General features: G+C 37.8%; 1 protein-coding gene across 3 annotated transcripts in view; it reads right to left on the reverse strand.

Annotated features, from left to right (window-relative positions):
• The window catches only part of ITPR2 (inositol 1,4,5-trisphosphate receptor type 2), a 491,137-nt gene that overhangs the window by 281,862 nt on the left and 191,365 nt on the right, over nucleotides 1–17,910 (reverse strand). For all 3 annotated transcript variants that reach the window (XM_009180421.4, XM_021923257.2, XM_009180422.4), the window contains 5 exons: nucleotides 14,877–15,070; nucleotides 11,035–11,164; nucleotides 7,256–7,313; nucleotides 5,202–5,367; nucleotides 4,081–4,254 (listed from right to left, as the gene is read on the reverse strand). In XM_009180421.4, coding sequence (XP_009178685.1) covers nucleotides 4,081–4,254; nucleotides 5,202–5,367; nucleotides 7,256–7,313; nucleotides 11,035–11,164; nucleotides 14,877–15,070 — 722 coding nt within the window. The remainder of the gene's footprint in view (nucleotides 1–4,080; nucleotides 4,255–5,201; nucleotides 5,368–7,255; nucleotides 7,314–11,034; nucleotides 11,165–14,876; nucleotides 15,071–17,910) is intronic.

The following is a 17,910-nucleotide window of genomic DNA, read 5'->3' on the forward strand; positions in this document are numbered from 1 at the left end:
CCCCTCGAGACAGCAGGACCAACCCTCCCTCTTCCTCCTCCTCCTGAGCCTACTCAGCGTGAAGATGATGAGGATGAAGACCTTTATGATGATCCATTTCCAGTTAATAGACAGCAAATATATTTTCTCTTCCTCATGATTTTCTTAACATTTTCTTTTCTCTAGCTTATTTTATTGTAAAAATACACTACAGAATTCACACAACACAGAAAATATACGTTAATTGACTGTCTATGTTATCAGTAAGGCTTTCAGTCAACAGTAGGCTATTAGTACTTAAGTTCTGATGGAGTCAGAAGCTATAAACAAATTTTCAACTCTGCGGGAAGTTGGCACCCCTAACCATCCCCCAAACACTGTTCAAGGGTAAACTGTACATAAAACTCCGGAAAGATTGAGCTGGATAGAGCTAGAGAAAAGAAGAGAGCCATAGCAAAACATATAAAGAATGAAAAAGGGGTACAAAGCTATGAATACAGTGGAAACGTAAAATTTGTTCAAAAGAATATGAACAAATTTATGCCAATAAATTTGAAGATTTCAATATATGGCTAGAAAAATGCACAACAAATTAACTCAAAGTAGAAAATTTGAATGAATTTATAATCATTAAAAAATTGAATCAGTAGTCAAAATGTTCCCACAATGTAAATATCATGCCCAGACAGTTTTGCAGACAGGTTTTACCAAACATTTATGAACAGATCATTCTAATGTTACACACAAAAAAGAAATAGTCTATAGCTCATGGGACTAGTGTAACCTCAATACTACCGCTTGATAGGAACAGTAAAAGAGAGAGAGGGAGGGAGGGAGGGAGGGAGGGAAGGAAGGAAAGAAGGATTAGGAAGGACAGGAAGGAAGGAATGGAAAACAAATCACCAAGATATTTTAAACCTAGAATGCAAAGTTACTATGGTAGAAGCTCTATTTAAGATTTATGTCATTTAGGTGAACTGATTAAATAAAAATAATATAATCTTAATAGATGCATAAATTACATTTAATTAAAGTCAATAACCATTTGTAGTTTTTAAAAAGTAAACTAGGAAGAGAATGTGCTCCTCCATAAAGGGTATCTATAAAAGAATGTACAGTAAACATTATGCTCAATAGTGAACTATTAGAACCATTCCCTTTAAAATCAGAAATAACACAGGGATGCCATTACCACTTCTATTTTACCTTGTACTAGAAAATCCTATGAACACAATAAAGCAAGAAAAAAAATAAATAAAAGATCATGTTCAAGTTTGAACTTATAGCATTACCTGACTTGAATGAGTATTTTTAACCTTATTAATAGGTACACATGAATTGGTAGGAATTAACTATTTGCCTGTATAGAATTTAGCTTTATCTAAACAGGAAGAGGAAGTAAAATGGCAAATAAACATAAAAAAAACTCAACCTCATAACTAATTCAGCAAAATGAAAATCACAACGGAAATAATATATCAAGTGTACTCAATGACCAAAAGTGGGAAAGTGAGAAAAACACCCATGATAAGGATGGGGAGTAGGAGAACGCTCGTACACTAGTGGAGGGAAAACAACTGGCATTGTCTGGTAGAGGGGAAGATACTGCATGTGTTACTCTTATGTAGATATCCCGAAAAATCTCCTGAACATGTGCACCAGGTGACATACAACAGCTTTCACAGCAGCACTGCTTTTAGTAGCAAATTTTCTTTTAAAACACTCAAACCAGAAAGAGCCCAAATGTCCATCCACAGCTAACTGGATAAACATGTGCATAAATGTAATAATATATATTAGAGAAAATGAATGAGTTGCAGTTATACATCAACAGGGATAAACAATGAAAACATGTACAAAATAGGCTAAATAAATATTCCTCATGTATTTCTTATGTTTTAGAAATACAGACACATGATAAAACTACTAAGCAAGGAAATTGTTAAGATAAATTCATGACAGTGGTTTCCTCTGTTATGTAGGGAGGGACCACATCAACTTCTTCCTGGCAATACTCTATTCTTTAAGCTGTACCTTAATATCAACAGAATATGCTACCTCAGGTGGTACTGAATTTCCAGCCACAGAAGTTTGCTTTGTTTGAAGAAATAACGCCACTCAGGTGAGATATTTAGAGATAGAGAACACATATATCACATAGGGAATTGGAGGTGATTATCCCTACAAGGATCTTGTAACTCTAAAATTTCATAATTCCATATCCACCATAGTAAACAACACAGTGTGATACACATAAAAACAAATAATAATTACAAACACTGACTGAATGCTAATGTTGAAAAACACTGCTGGTTGCTAACCAACATTCTTTCTTATTCTTCTCTGCTAGAAGAATCCAATTTTGTTCAGCCATCTTTCCTTCTCCCATGTAACTCAAGGTGGTGTATCCTAGCTTGAGGTACATCTTTTACTTAATCTAAACTAATCCTGTACTCCACTGGTATAGAGTTTTAACATCTGGCCCTGTTCTGGCCAAAGAGACATGAAATAAGGTGAGGGATGCCTAAGAAATGTTTCCTTGCCCCTAAACAGGAGACCCAGAAATAGGTATTCTTCCTTGATGTTGTCGTGCACAGATGTGACATCTAGAACGCTACTGCCATGATGTCGTCAGGAGAAAGACTGGCTTCAAAACTAAGCCAATTGATCGATGATGACAACACTGAGGCAAGGAGTTAAAGCTGGAGTCTTACTTCTTGACTTGTTGGTAAGTAATATGTCATCTTATCGTATATATTTTCATGTTGTTCATATTTTCCCACTGAAGCCATATTAACTGACACACTTACCACGTGCATAGGATTTCCTCATTTAATCTTTACAGCAATTCCAGGAGCAAACTACCATGATGATATCCATTTGATAGTCAATAAAAATAAAACTTAGAGAATGAAAATAAGTTGCTCAAAGTCACACATATACCAAGAGGCAAATTCTGGGGTGTCTGATTTCAAAACCCATGCTAATAACCTATACATTGTCCTTTCTATGATGCATATTATTACCTGGCATTCAGCAAGCATTCCCACCCCTGAGGGTCCCTCTGTATCACAGAGCTGGTTTCTCAAATTCCCCTGCAGCTGAAGTCCTAAATTCAATTCAGCTTCTGCCAACAAGATAAACTCATGTGGAACTTAAAAGCCAAAAGGGAAATAAAGGGCATCTACTTGTGGCTGTGAGGGCTGCAAAGGAAATCCCAGTAGACATGAATGTGCAATGAAGCCCACGTTCCAGTAGCTTGTCACAAACTTCCAAAGCATTTCAGAAGCATTTTGATTACTCTAATTATCTCTTGCTCTGTTTTCACTTTTCACTTCACAATATGTTGGGTACTCCAACAAACACAAAAGCTAAGGCAGGTAAACCCATCAAAAGGGTTTATATGCCTGCAGATTAAAATACAACTATATAAAACACCAGACAGTCATTTACAAAACTTTTTGTATTAACAGTTATGATATTGGTACTAGTCTGCTTTATCTAAGCATGACTACTAAAGCAGTATTTAACATTTTTTAAGCGATCATATGTACTTAGTGAAATGTGAAAACAGCAACTAATTAACACACTAAAAAAGCCAATACAACAGAAGACGACAGTCACCCTTTAGACTTTTGGTATTTTCATACAGGCAGTAAAGTATATTGGTCTTCTATTTAGATATTTTTATATATTATATAAGGATATGCATAATGGTAGGAATTAATTACTGGTTGGCAAAAAAATGGCCACAGCGAAAGGGTCCACAAAAATTCACCTCTCCCCACAGGTCTCAGAGTCCACTCCTTTTTTCTCCTTCCACTCCTTCCTATTTTCCTGATTGCTGGATTATAGAATTTACAGTGGAAATGACAGAGTGAAACACTAGATAGATGAGGTAAGAAGTGGTAGAAATTGACAAGAGCTAAGCAAAGTACCAGTTTATGGAGTTAACTGACAACCTGGCAAATGAAAATTTTGTGCTCTGTTGCTCAAAACAGAATTTTTCTTTATGAACAATTTTGATTGTAGAGCATGTGGTCACATATCTGACTTAAAAGATATCATTTGGAGGATTTCAAAATAGATCTTGAAACGAACCTCAATTGGCTCTTCACCGCCTTTCACTTGACTTTCCCCTATTTCTCCGTTCTCATAGTTGCTGCTCTTCTCAACCCATAGCTCAGACTTCTCCACTGTCAGTCGAAGCTGGTCTAGATCTGCCTTGATTTGCTTGTAGTTATCTACATCTTGATTAGACACCAGTAATTGCACCTAAAACAGAATAATTTCAATCTCTTAGTTGACGTTCACTATTTCTAGAACATTTATGAATATTTTAGATGTCTATTGACTATGAAAACCTACCTGGAAGTAAGTGTGAACTTTTAACCAGTATTTTCACATATTAGAATTTTTTAAGTGAGCCCTAGCAAAACTTTTCAAAGTGATTTAATATTAAAAGACACCCTAACTTTATTTTCACTGCTGAAGTTAATTTTTCTGAGACTCTATCTGTTTGAGAAGAGACAAACAAAAATAAGTGGGAGAAAATATCAATAGACACAATCTAAACCTCATCATACAAGTTTTTATTTTCTTATAATTTTCATGTATTATATGACATATACATATATGTATTTAATATAGAACTACCCTTTTATTTCATATTCTTTTAACATATTCCTGTAAAACTGCCTAAATGATCAATACCCTATTATGTTAAATAAATAGTGAAACATATGTAAGCACTTAAGTATTACTAATTAATAATCTCAAGATTGATGTCTTATTCAAAGACCACAGAGAAAAACATTAGATCCATACCAGTTCCTTTCTTTTGGATGTATGCAGTTTTCAATCACAAAATAACTATTTCAGGGCTATTGGTGCTCCTACCCAAATTCATCAGTAAAATTTAAGGATAAAATAATAGCAGTGGTAACAAAATTCCTCACATGTTATTATCTCCCAATGCCTTCCCAAATCTTGGTGCCTTTCATTTGTTTTAAAGATATTAACTAAAAAATCACTTGTGGGGAATGCCTTCTAAATAGATCACGTCCTGGCATAGACAAGGCCATGTCTCTGTTTAAAAATAGAAAGTGTCTCCAGGAAAAGCCACACAGTGTCATTACCTCTGCAGCCATGAAGTCAGGTTGGATGTTATTAACACTTTCAGAGCTTTTACCTTGAATGCATTGAGGGCCCTTCAATCTTACCTGCTTAAATGCCTGTAAAACCTCCGCCCTCTGGCTGAAGTGCTTAAACAACAGCTGCAGGGCTCCAGACAGCAAAGGCGGGTAGTCGTGCATGATCAGATGAATGAGGACCCGTAAAAATGTCCTGCCTCCTTCATCATCAAGTTGAACTGGGTTTTTTTCCTTTCTATAGAACCAAAAATATTTCTAAAGTGACTCATATTTATATAACATCTACACTTCAGTATTAGAATTGTATACATATTCTCAGAGGTATATCATTTGTTTTTCCAAATTAGGAAGTGAACGGGAAAACATTTTCTTTGTTTTCCTCATGTAACTGATGAGGAAACAATCACAATGAAAAGCTTGTGTCTGTCCATGAAAGCAGGGGTCATTGAACCTCCTGGCTTATCCAAGACTCACAGGTTCCTAGGCAAACTGGGATGAGCTGGTCACCTCAGCATAGACAAAAAATGGGCATCTGAGTCAATCCAAAAGCATTTATGGGAGGAGCTGTGCTAGGCTGGATGTACACCAGTGACTGATTTCCCCGGGGGCCCTACAGACCCCTACATGACAGGTGGGGAGGAGTGGGGAAGACCAGCACGCATGTGCGTGAACCATCACCAGAGCAGCCACGGGTGTGGCGTAGGAGGACTCTGGGTGAGGTTCCACTGAAACAAAAGGTCCATCTATTTCAAGGTGAAATCATATACTGGTTCATTCTCCTAGGGAATAATGAAATTCTTCAATAGGAAAACACAACAACAAAACTAAACTAAATGTTCACTAGAGATAAAAATCCTTTTTTGGTGCTCCTAATTCTTAATTGCTGTTTGTCTTTCCAATGACAACAACACAAACTGCAACAAGATGCTTAGTGTAGTCGCCCCCACTACCCTCCCCAACTCTATCTGTGGTTTTACTTTCTGTGGTTTCAGTTGCCCATGGTCAACCATGGTCCTAAAATATGAAACGGAAAACTTCAGAAATAAATAATTCACGAGTTCTAAATTTTGTGCCATCCTGCCTGTCAGCCATTTGGGACATGAATCACCCCTTCGCCAGCATCCCCACACTGCACGTGTTCCCCCCTCATTAGTCGCTTAGTAGCTGTCTCAGTTATCAGGTGATTGTCTCAGGGTCACACTGCTTGTTCAAGTAACCCTTACTTTACTTAATAATGGTCCCAAAGTGCAAGAGTGGTGATGCTGGTGTATCGTTATAATTATTTTATTATTAGTTACGTTGTTAATCTCTTAGTATGCCTAATTTATATATTAAATTTTATCATAAGTCTGTATATATAGGCAAAAACACAGTGTATACAGGGTTTGGTACTAGCTGTGGTTTCAGGCATCCACTGGGGGTCTTGGAATGTATCCCTAGCAGATAAGGAAAGACTACTGTACAGATTGTTTTTGGGTTCTCAGGTCAGGTCTGTAATAAAAATGAGCACCAGAAGCTTAATAATTTGTAGCTTAAACGTTTTAATTTTTCTTTTTGATCGCTATTAATTTCATTTCTGTAGAAGAAAGAAACAATATTAAAACAATAAATGGCAGGATTCCTGATGGCAAAGGAGGCTAGTCATGTCAAAGGTGTCTTGTTTTATTTAATCATGGGTATTTCCAACTGGCAAAAAATAGCTTTATTTCTCACATATAAAGTTAATGATAATAACATTAAAGAAGTTACTTTCTTGCCTCAAATATCTAAGATTCAGGGAAGCAATGTTTTACAAGATGCGGTGATATTTATACCAGGGGAGTTAAAGGGCATTCTTGGGCTGTCATTATTTGAGGAAAGAAAAGCAAAGAATTCAGAGGAAAGTTCAATACACTGATCTCATCTCTCTTGTCCTTTTTTTTTTTTTTTTACCTGACCTAAAGAAAAGCTATGCTTTCTCCTCTAGAGTAAATTAGCAGCTTCATTTCTGGCAGAAATTATGTTAGCAACAATAGAGGGTCTAAAAATAAATAGATATACAGTGAGCAATATCAAAGTATCAACAGAATTCTAAGTAAAATCTTATTCACAAGTAAGATAAAGATACATAAATGTTACTATACCTTCCCGCAAACATAGTTTCTGCCTGAGCTGCAATTTCATCTATATCAGGAACAATAGCTGCAAAAATAAATGGTAAAATCTCTTCTTTATCCTATTTTAATTAGGAGCCATAATAGTCATATTAATACCAATTGATGTGAAAATATTTTTGTCTTAATTTCTTTATTCTCCCAAAAGTCAATTAACACTAATAATCTGATTTTAAAATGGGCAAAAGATCTGAATAGACATTTCTCAAAAGAAAACATACAAATGACAAACAGGTTGATGAAAAGGTGCTCAACATCACTGATCATCAGAGAAATACAAATCAAAACTACAATGAGATATCATCTCATCCCAGTTAAAATGGCTTTTATCCAACAAACAGGCAATAATAAATGCTGGTGAGAATTTGGAGACAAGGGAACCCTGGTACACTGTTGGTGGGAAGCTAAATTAGTACAACTGCTATGGAGAACAGTTTGGTGGTTTCTCAAAAAAACCTAAAAATTGATCCAGTAATTCCACTGCTAGACGTATATGCAAAAGAAAGGAAATTTGTATATCAAAGAGATATCTGCATTCCCATGTTTACTGAGGCGCTATTTACAATAGCTAAGATTTGGAATCAACCTAAGTGTCCATCAACAGACAAATGGATAAAGAAGTGTGATAGACAGACACAATGAAGTGCTATTCAGCCATTAAAAAAAAAACAAAGAATGAGATCCTGTCATCTGCAACAACATGGATGGAACTGGAGGTCATTTTGTTAAATGAAATTAGCCAGGCACAGAAAGACAAACTTCTCATGTTCTCACTCATTTGTGGGAGCTAAAAATTAAAACAACTGAACTCATGGAGATAGAGAGCAGAATAATAGTTACCAGAGGCTGGGAAAGGTACTGGGGTGGGCGGAGTGGGGATGGTTAACGGTTATAAAAATATAGTATGATAGAATGAGTAAGATCTAGTATGCAGAGTGACTATAGTCAATAATAATTTGTTGTACATTTTTAATAACTAAAAGACTATAATTAGATTATTTGTAACACAAAAGATGAATGCTTGAGGTGATGATAAATGCTTTAGGTGATGATAAATGAGGTAACCTCATTTATCCTGATATGATTATTACACATTGTATACCTGTATCAAAATACTCCATATACCCCACAAATACATACATCAACTATGTACCCACAAAAATTAAAAATTAAAAAAATTTAAGTCAATTGAGAGTTTGAAAAAAATCACAATATAGTTCCACTAAGACATCAATGTAATTTTTAATGTAAACTATGTTTTAAACTAATGTATTGCTGTAATCAAAAATATGTTTAAAAGATCAGAAAGCACCAGTTACAAAGGTGCCTCTTATCTAGAGAAGTGTGTGTGTATATATAGATCATTTATACACATATATGCACACACTTACATATAATTTAAATGAGTGATAACATGGGAGGATAATTATTTAAAGAATCAAAATATACATACGATGAGCCTTGTTATTATATGGTTATTTCCAAATACCATGGTCTTTTTACCTAAGCTTACTAGTGCTAAAATTCCATCCCTTTTTCTTGTGGGAAAGGGCATTTTTTTTCCTATGTGAACCAATCATGATTCCTTACTGTCCCACACCAGTAACATTTTGAAGATATCCTTCCTAAGATAACATGGGGTTTTTCATTTGTTTGTTTGTTTGTTTGTTTGTTATTGAAACAGGGTCTCACTCTGTTGCCCAGGCTGGGGTATGGTGACACAACTTCAACTCACGGCAGCCTCGACCGTCCAGGCTCAAGCAATCCTCCTGCCTCAGCCTCCTGAGTAGCTGGGACCAAAGACCTGTGCCTCCAGTACTGGCTAATATTTTTGTATTTTTTTGTAGAGATGGGGTTTCGCCATGTTGCCCAGTCTGGTCTCAAACTCCTGGGCTCAACCAATCCACCCCCCTCAGTCTCCCAAGGTGTTGGGATTACAGGTGTGAGCCACCATACATAGCCAAGGTAACATGTTTAAATGGTAAAATACACCACTTATTTGTCATCTCCAAAGCATAAAAACAAACACGGTAAGATATAAAAATGGAAAAACAATTCTCCCTGAAAGGTATCCCTTACTGGTACAAAAAAAGGAAAGAGATCAAGTAAATTAGAGAGAAAGGGTTTTCTGGGGTGCCCCTGGACTTTCCCTCTGATACTTTACTAACACTTAAAGCTCGTGTTTCCAGAAGCCTGGCCTCTGGGACTCAATAATTTTTATGCTCCTGTCAATGCAATCACCAGCAACACTTTCTGGTTCTGCCATATCATTCCTGGAAATAGCCCTTTGGGGTTCTACACTTCTGAGAAGTAGAAAAACAACACCATTGCAAACGTGCCGGGAGAGAAGTCTTGCTTAGGCATGTTCAAGTCCTTCTGCAGAGGCGTGCTGCCTTTTGATGGGACTAATGATTCAGACAGCAGGACAGTTGGTCTAGTATCCATTTTAACTACATGCTTGTAATCACTGAATCATTCCTAACTGATTGACGGACGAAGAATAGGGGAGAGTTCCTAATGTCACATTGGTGGCAGTTAGAAGGAAGTTTCACATCTGTGTACAAATCCTATTCTCAGGAAAAGAATTCCATTAGCTGGCTAAATCTTCAATAAGACATACTTTTCAGCCTACAATGACTTGGCCTGACCTGTCCAAAAAAAATGGTAATTTAATATTTCTTAGTTTTTCTAAAGTCCTTTCAATAGTCACAGAATTTTTACAATCATATTTGTGCTCTTTTGTTGTTATGCTCCAATGCTCAGAGATAAATTAGCTGCATTTTTACACTTTTTAAATATGAAAATTGAAATCTAGTTCCAGTTTATAACCATACAAAGTAAATTTTAAAAAAATCCACACACACAAAATGATACCAACAACCACATTCAGGTCTTTGGGGAATGCCATGTCTTTATTCTTGGATCTGGCAATGGCTTCTCTTCAAAACCGCTATCCTTCTGATAACTACAGTTCACACTGCTCTTTGATCCAGGCAGAAAAACTTCTCTTGGGTTTTCACCAAAACATCATGATGCTGGAAAGATTTGGACTCTGGAGCTGGAGAGACCTCAGAGAGAATCCTTGTGCTACTACCTTCAGGACCTTTGGCAAGTAACTTAACCTTTCTGACCTTGGTTTTCTCCTCTGTAAAATGACACAATGAACAGTGCATCTATCTTATAGAGTCCTGAAGATTACAAAGGAAAAGGCGTTCATAGGAATTAGCGACAAACAACAGCAAACACCCTCCACACCATTCTCAGAGAGTTATTTCATCATCTGTCTCAGTTCTTTGATGTCATTAGTGGAGATTATATCTACATTTTTGTCTCGTAAAAATATGATGAAGCTGGAAACCATCATTCTCAGCAAACTAACACAGGAACAGAAAACCAAACACTACATGCTCTCATTCATAAGTGGGAGTTGAACAATGAGAACACATGGATACATGAGGGGAACATCACACACCAGGGCCTGTCAGGGGGTGGGGGGCAAGGGGAGGGATAGCATTAGGAGAAATACCAAATGTACATGACAGGTTGATGGATGCAGCAAACCAACATGACACGTCTATACCTATGTAATGAACCTGCACGTTCTGCACGTGTATCCCAGAACTTAAATTATAATAAAAAAATAAAAAATAAAAGCACAAAAAATATAATTATGTTTTAAAATATGATAGGTACTTTCAAGTTCTCAGAAGAACAAAATACAAAGAATAAATATTGTCACAAAGAGATACCTGATGGTAGTAAAGTATCTGGAGATCCATTGGCAGATGTCTCCGCATTGTCATTGTCCTCTCCAAACTCCTTCTTATATATCGACAGCATATATGAGATCCTATAATCTAGTCTGACACTCAGGATAAACTATAAGAAAGATTAAGAACAACATAAATTTCTTTCATTAGCATAGCATTTAAAAATGCAATTCATGACACACCAATACCAGTGGAAGTACCAACCTTTCGAAGGAACTAGTTAGAAGATTTTAACACCAGTTGCCACATGCTTGTCAGCCTTCAGACTAAGTAAGGGAACTCATTTCCACTAGCTAATGTCAGTAAAATCCCAAAGCCATTTTTGGAAAGAACATTTGACTCCCTATGATTGCTCTCTGAATATTCCAGCTAGTGGCACCGTGGGGGTCTGGATGAGGAGGTAATGATGATGTCATTTCACTGAACACTTTGCAGAGTGCCATTGTCTCTGGGAGGAGACTGTTGGAGGTGTGACCCTCATTCTTACACAGTAGGGCAAGAATTCAGCTACAACAGTATGACTGTGACTATACCATGATCAGTCCTAAAGCCAGGTTCTAAAAGGACAGTTGAAGTACCAGCATCTATATACCATGGATTTTCCTCACTGGTATTTGCATTTTCTTGGGTTTGGGTTGCTGTCATTGTTCTCATTCATGGATGCATGGACAGAAACTAAGTACCTAGCAAGGCTCCAGACTGTGCTAGGTACCACAGGGAATGCAAACAGGTGAAGCCTACTGCCCTCAAAAAGCCAATAGTCGAGTTGGGGGAAAAAATATAGCACTGTTAGCATAATTAGGAAACTACTGAGAGCTAAATCATGTGGTCTAAATACAACAGAAATCAAAGAAGAAAAAGCTGAGATGTGCTGCAGATCAAAGGAGAGGTTTTTACATAGGTACCATCTGTCCCTGTCTGCCTGAGATAGGCCCTATTTAACCTTTTGTTTCAGCATAATTATTAACGGTGCCCCTACATTCTCAAAAGTGTCACATTTTTGTGGTCACCCAAGTTTTAGGAAGATTGGCATTTCAAGGCATCATTTAACTTTATCTCTATCCAAACCACCTGTGTTCCATCCCTCCCTCCTCCTACGCCCCTTCTCTCATCCTCTCTCCCATTCTAACAGCACTGGAGTGCCTGCACTTCCACTCTTGGCTCCACATGGGTGCTCACAGTGTTCACTTTACTTTGAATATTCTCCTCCACTTCATAATAATTACATGTTAAGATATCCTCTGTCAGGGCACAGTGGCTCATGCCTGTAATCCCAGCTCTTTGGGAGGCTGAGATGGGGGATCGCTTGACCCCAGGAGTTCAAGACCAGCCTGGGCAACGTGGCGAAGCCCCATCTCTACAAAAATACAACAAATTAGCCAGGCATGGTGGTGCACGCCTGTAATCCCAGCTACCATGGATGCTGAGGTGGAAGAACATTTGAACCCATGAGGTCAAGGCTACAGTGAGCCAAGACTGTGCCACTGCATTCCTGCCTGGGTGACACAGGAAGATCCTGTCTCAAAAAAAAAAAAAAAAAAAAAAAATTCTCCAAGGTCCAGCTTAAATTCTTTTTTAATGCAGCTTTCACTGGTTCCCCAGTCATAACCTGAATCAATCTCCCTCCTTTCCTCCCTCCCTCCCTCTCTCTGTCCTCTGTCTGTCTCAGTTTCTCTCTCTCTCTCTCTCTCTCTCTCTCTTTCTCTCTCTCTCTCTTCACTGCCCCACCTTGGCTAGACTTTTATGCTTTTTATGGAAACTTCCTCCATGTCAGCTGTACTCAGCTGGTTAATTCACCAGACATGTGTTAAACAAGGTATTGAGGAAGGCACCAAGGGCATGAAAAGGTGCCAAGGCTCTCAATCGTGCCTTTCAAGAACTTACGGTCTAGAGGGGAAAGCAAACACCAGAGACTCCTAGTAACGTGTGGTGAGGGCTGCAACACATATTGGTTGAACTGATTCTTGGTAGCAAAGGGATGTGCAGAGCAGGAGATAACCCATGGGAAAAGAGGACTGAGAAAGGGTATGGGATTTGGTAGCCATGAGCAGAAGGCAGGGGGCAGAGCTGGACTGCAGGTGCTTCACAGGGAAGGGTGTTTAAAATCCTATTTTTAAAAGTAAAGGATAAATCATAAACAAATGAAACACCAACTTTCAGTTGATGATGTTTACATGCAGCATTGTATTCCATAAACATAATCAAAATTAAAACTTTCATTCTCTAATATGCCTACTCAGGAAAAACAAGTGGAAAGTAGAAAGAAAGGAGGAAAGTGAAGGATAAAAACAAAGGCAGAGAAAGAGAGTTAAGAGAGGGCCAGGAATAGAAAGAGAGAGAATGAGAGAGAAATGAAGAGAGAGGGACAGAGAGAGATCTACAAAGTGATGGGGGACAAAAAAAAAAAAAAAAAGAAGACCCAGAGGAAGAGAGGAGGTGGCACAAGGCACAGGACCTTGAAGTCCTTGTAGCACCAAGGAGTGGGGCTACAAAGAAATTCTCGAAGAGCTATTCCAAGAAAGACACATTCAGAAACAGTATTCAGGCATACGGGCATGGTGAAGCCAGCCCAGACACAGGGACAGAAAATCAGAGTGAACAGCGGTTCAAGGAGATGCTGCAGAAATGAATCAGCCCCAGACTGCCAAGCCGTAGAAGCTCCATCTCATCATTTTTTAGCTGCTGGAGATTGTTTTTCTAATGCTTCTTTTCTGTAAATGTGGGCTAAAATGAGGTCACATATTTTAGAGCTTGTCCCATGAGTCGGGTGACGGTAAGCTGGGGCTCAGTAGGTCCACGGGTCAGGTGATCGCTACCTTTCTCAGTTTAAGAACAGGAAAACTTTAAACGATTTTTCAGGGTCATGAACACAGCATTGGGAGGCCTGCCAATATTTCTCAGGATTCAGCCTTTGGAATTCCTAGAGGAACTGTGAAACCTTTTATGATTATAAATCTAATTACTTTAAATGAACAACGTACAGACCCTTCCAGGACTACTAACCCACTTCTGGTAGCTCGGTCTATATTAAATTATGATAAAAGACACAGTAAACTGTACCCAGATTCCTAATAGGTACGTGGAAACGTCAAACTCCATTCTCCAAATCTGGAATAAATGCTATAATTAAGGTATCAAAAAAGTTATTTTCAAACTTACAAACTGCTAAGAATTCATAGCTATAGTAATGGGAAGTCTATTCACTAAACCAATGGGCATGGAATAATAATTTATCTCCTTTAAATTCTTAAAATTAGGCATTACACTAGGTTAATTTTTTCTAGTTATTCCTTGTCCTTCAGAAACAAAAACAGAGAGATATTGTCACATATAAAATACCAAAACCAATGATTAACAATTTTTGTTAATAAGAAACAAAATTTTATTTGTGTTTCTTGCTAAAACAATAAATCTGGATATACAGAATCATATGTTCAATTCAATTACAAATAGGAAAAGAGCTGGAAATGAATCAATAACTTTGTTTGCTCTGAAATCCTTCTCAAATGAAGGTAAAGTTCAATCAAGGTCAATATTAACTTTTTTTTTAATACACATGAAAGCAGTTTATCAACCTCAAAGCACCCCACAATTGTTAGATATTATCATTAGTATATTTAATGGGAAGGGACAAATGTGATTCATATGTTAAATAGTGTCTGTGATATTTCTTACGAGGTTTGTCATTAACTTTAAAAAAATAAAATTATATCGATTGCATTTCAGAATATTTACACAGTGATTTGGAACAAAAAGGGTAAGAAGTTAAACCAATAAGCAAAATCACATCTTTGTCACCTAGCTTCTGTTAGGCAACACACCTGCAAAATCTCAATGATCTTCAGCTTGGTGTCCATCACAGTCACATCCTCATGCTCGGCGGGGCTCCCTTGCTTGCTCGGGTGGATGCTGGGTGGCACATCTGGCACGCTCATGGGGAAGATGGAGCCTCTACTGAGTACCATCTGGGTCATCATCTCTCCCACCCCATGAATGGTTCTCATCACATTGTTTCCTGACACGAGAAAATGCCGTAAGTCAACACACACAACCCCTGGAGAACATGTAACTATAAAATTCGGTTGGTCACAAACACACTGAAAAGCAGCCAGGAAAAGGATTCAGGATAAGACAGAATAGCATCAGCATTGTTTGGGCTCTTTCTTTACAGATAAAATTAAGATACTGCAGATATGTTTCAAAATGACAACTTTTCAAAATGGAAGTTTTCCTTTCTCAGAAAATGCTTTCAAATCATGTACCAAAGGTGAGCTGGTTGCTCTAGCATCCAAATCAGGTTCTTCTGTAATACAGTATGTCCTACTAACTGTCATACCAATAGGCCCTTGCTTTTAAAATAACGCAAAAGAAGATTACTAATTGCCAAGATAAAGTTAGTTGCAAGTGGGGATACAAAGATTGCATAAAAACACTTACATGTTGAATTCTAGCATCATAATCCAATCCTCAAACTAATGATTTTTTAGCTTTCCTTTCACAACACTTATAAAAAGAGCTTGTGAGGAGGATTGTTACCTTTATTTTAAGAAGAAACAGTCTCATCTGGGGAAGACATATACATTAGCCAATACACTTCCCATTTCTTCATCCAATTTGAATAGAAAACCATTACTCAAAATCCACAGAAAGCAATAATGTTTGAGGTGATTATGGAAACAAGCTAGTGACAAACATGATCATTTTCAATGAGGGATCATGCTCTTTCCGTCTCTTCCTGAATTTGGCTTCTCCTTTATTTATTTGCTGATAAAATGTCATCATTCGTATCATGCACACGTTCCTTACACTGACCACAAATAGCTGTATCCAAGGATCCTCCTTGACACTATGACAATTTACGTTCTCCAGCCTGACTGCTGCTTCTCACTTCTAAGGTCCTACAAGAAGCAATAAGGATGCAAAAGAATGGCTGTCTCCATTCCTTTCCGAACAGTGGCCTTTGCTTCGTGGGTGTTCATGGAGCTCTGCCTTAAGCTAAGGCCTAAGAATCTGGCTAAGAATTTTCCTTTCCCTCAGTGTCTCAGGGCATAAACCAAGAGAAGGGGAAATGGAAATAAGATGGGATGAGATTTTTATTTAAAAAAGAAAAAAAAAAGCTATCAGCTCTAAGAGAAGAATGTAAACCATGGTAATACCTACAGGATCGAAAGGCAAACAAATAAAAAGAAAATATATAAAAGATGACAAGAGAATCTGAATGGTCCAGACCACAATTACCATTAAGCCACTGGTAACAACTATTATCTGTACATTGCTGAAAGGTAAAATGCCTTTGAAAATTCATTATCTTATCTAGATATGGAATCAATTTAAGTGTAAGAGGCTAATGCTTCAATAATACATCTTAGAGTGCACAAAGAAGTTAAATTTTTCCTAAAGTGGCATATTCCAGGCAGAAGTTTTCATTTTGAAGGTCTGAGACCTTTTATTACACTGCTAGTTGCATAAGCCAAAAAACACGATAAAATGTATATATAAGGGTAACTTCCAAGTTAGGACAAAATTGAGGCAACAGGATTTGAGTCAGCCCCTCTTTTCTATCAGAATAGCCTTGAGGCAGAATGCTTCATTGTCTGTGGTTCTTAAACAATCACAGCAATTGAGTATTTCCACATCCCTCCCCCTGCTCGTTACATGGACTGCAGGGAGGCACATCTGGTTGTTGGCAATGGTTTTGAGCCATCGATGTTCAACCACTACCTTTATCCGAGACTTGATTCGAGTACGTATACGTGTTTGCCTCCAAGAGATGCTTTCTCACCACTAATACAGAACAGGCTCCTTTGTTATTCTTATCCCTGATTCACACACAAATCCTTGGCACCCACAGTGTCTGCATCTTATTTAGATTTGAATGGAAAATAATCATTTAATCCAAATGATTACTACACAGAAAGTTAGCCCAGACAATTCTTTCCCCCAGATATAGATCCTGTCACCAAGGAATTAAAATCCAGAGGCCAGATCCATAGTAATTTGTAACACATGTCGTCAATGAAATGGGAGGGTTCACTCAGTCATACCACATTCTCAGATGCCTGTGGAACGTGGTCGCCACAAACCTCACTTGACATTTCCATGTACAGCCAGCTCAGAGGCCTCAAATTAAAAATGCTGTATTTTCTGGATTTGCTTGGTGATGATGAGAAGTGCTAAGATTGTAAACTATTACAGCTTGAAAAACATGAAGTCAGACACTACATAAATCACAGCCATGCAAAGCTTCTAGTATCCATTCCTCCACAGAAAAACTTCTAATTCTAAACTGTTGAGATAAATCAGAGGTGATTAATCCTCAACATTGCAAAACAAGAAATTGTACTACCTCTTAACCATAATTAGTTAATATTGACTAGAAAGTATTCAATGAAAAAGCCTACTATAATATAAATTCTCTGAACAACCTAATGCTTACAAATTCAGCTTTTCTGTGTCTTTTACATAAACCCAGCAGCCAGAATTGGCATTTGTGTACAAAGTGTATTGAGATAATTTGAAAATATGGAAGTCATCTTTGCTTAGTACAAAGTAAGAAGAAAGAAAACACTGGGCACGGTGGCTCATGCCTGTAATCCCAGCACTTTGGGAGGCCAAGGCAGGTGGATCACTTAAGGCCAGGAGATGGAGACCAGCGTGACCAACATGGTAAAACCCCGTCTCTGTTAAAAATACAAAACTTAGCCGGGCATGGTGGTGAGCGCCGGTAATTTCAGTTACTCAGGAGGCTGAGGCAGGAGTATTGCTTGAAGCTGGGAGGCAGAGGTTCCAGTGAGCTGAGATTGCACCACCGTACTCCAGCCCAGGCAACAGAGCAAGACTTCATCTCTATAAAAA

The sequence above is a fragment of the Papio anubis genome, chromosome 9 (assembly GCF_008728515.1).
Source record: "Papio anubis isolate 15944 chromosome 9, Panubis1.0, whole genome shotgun sequence".
Lineage (NCBI taxonomy): Eukaryota > Metazoa > Chordata > Mammalia > Primates > Cercopithecidae > Papio > Papio anubis.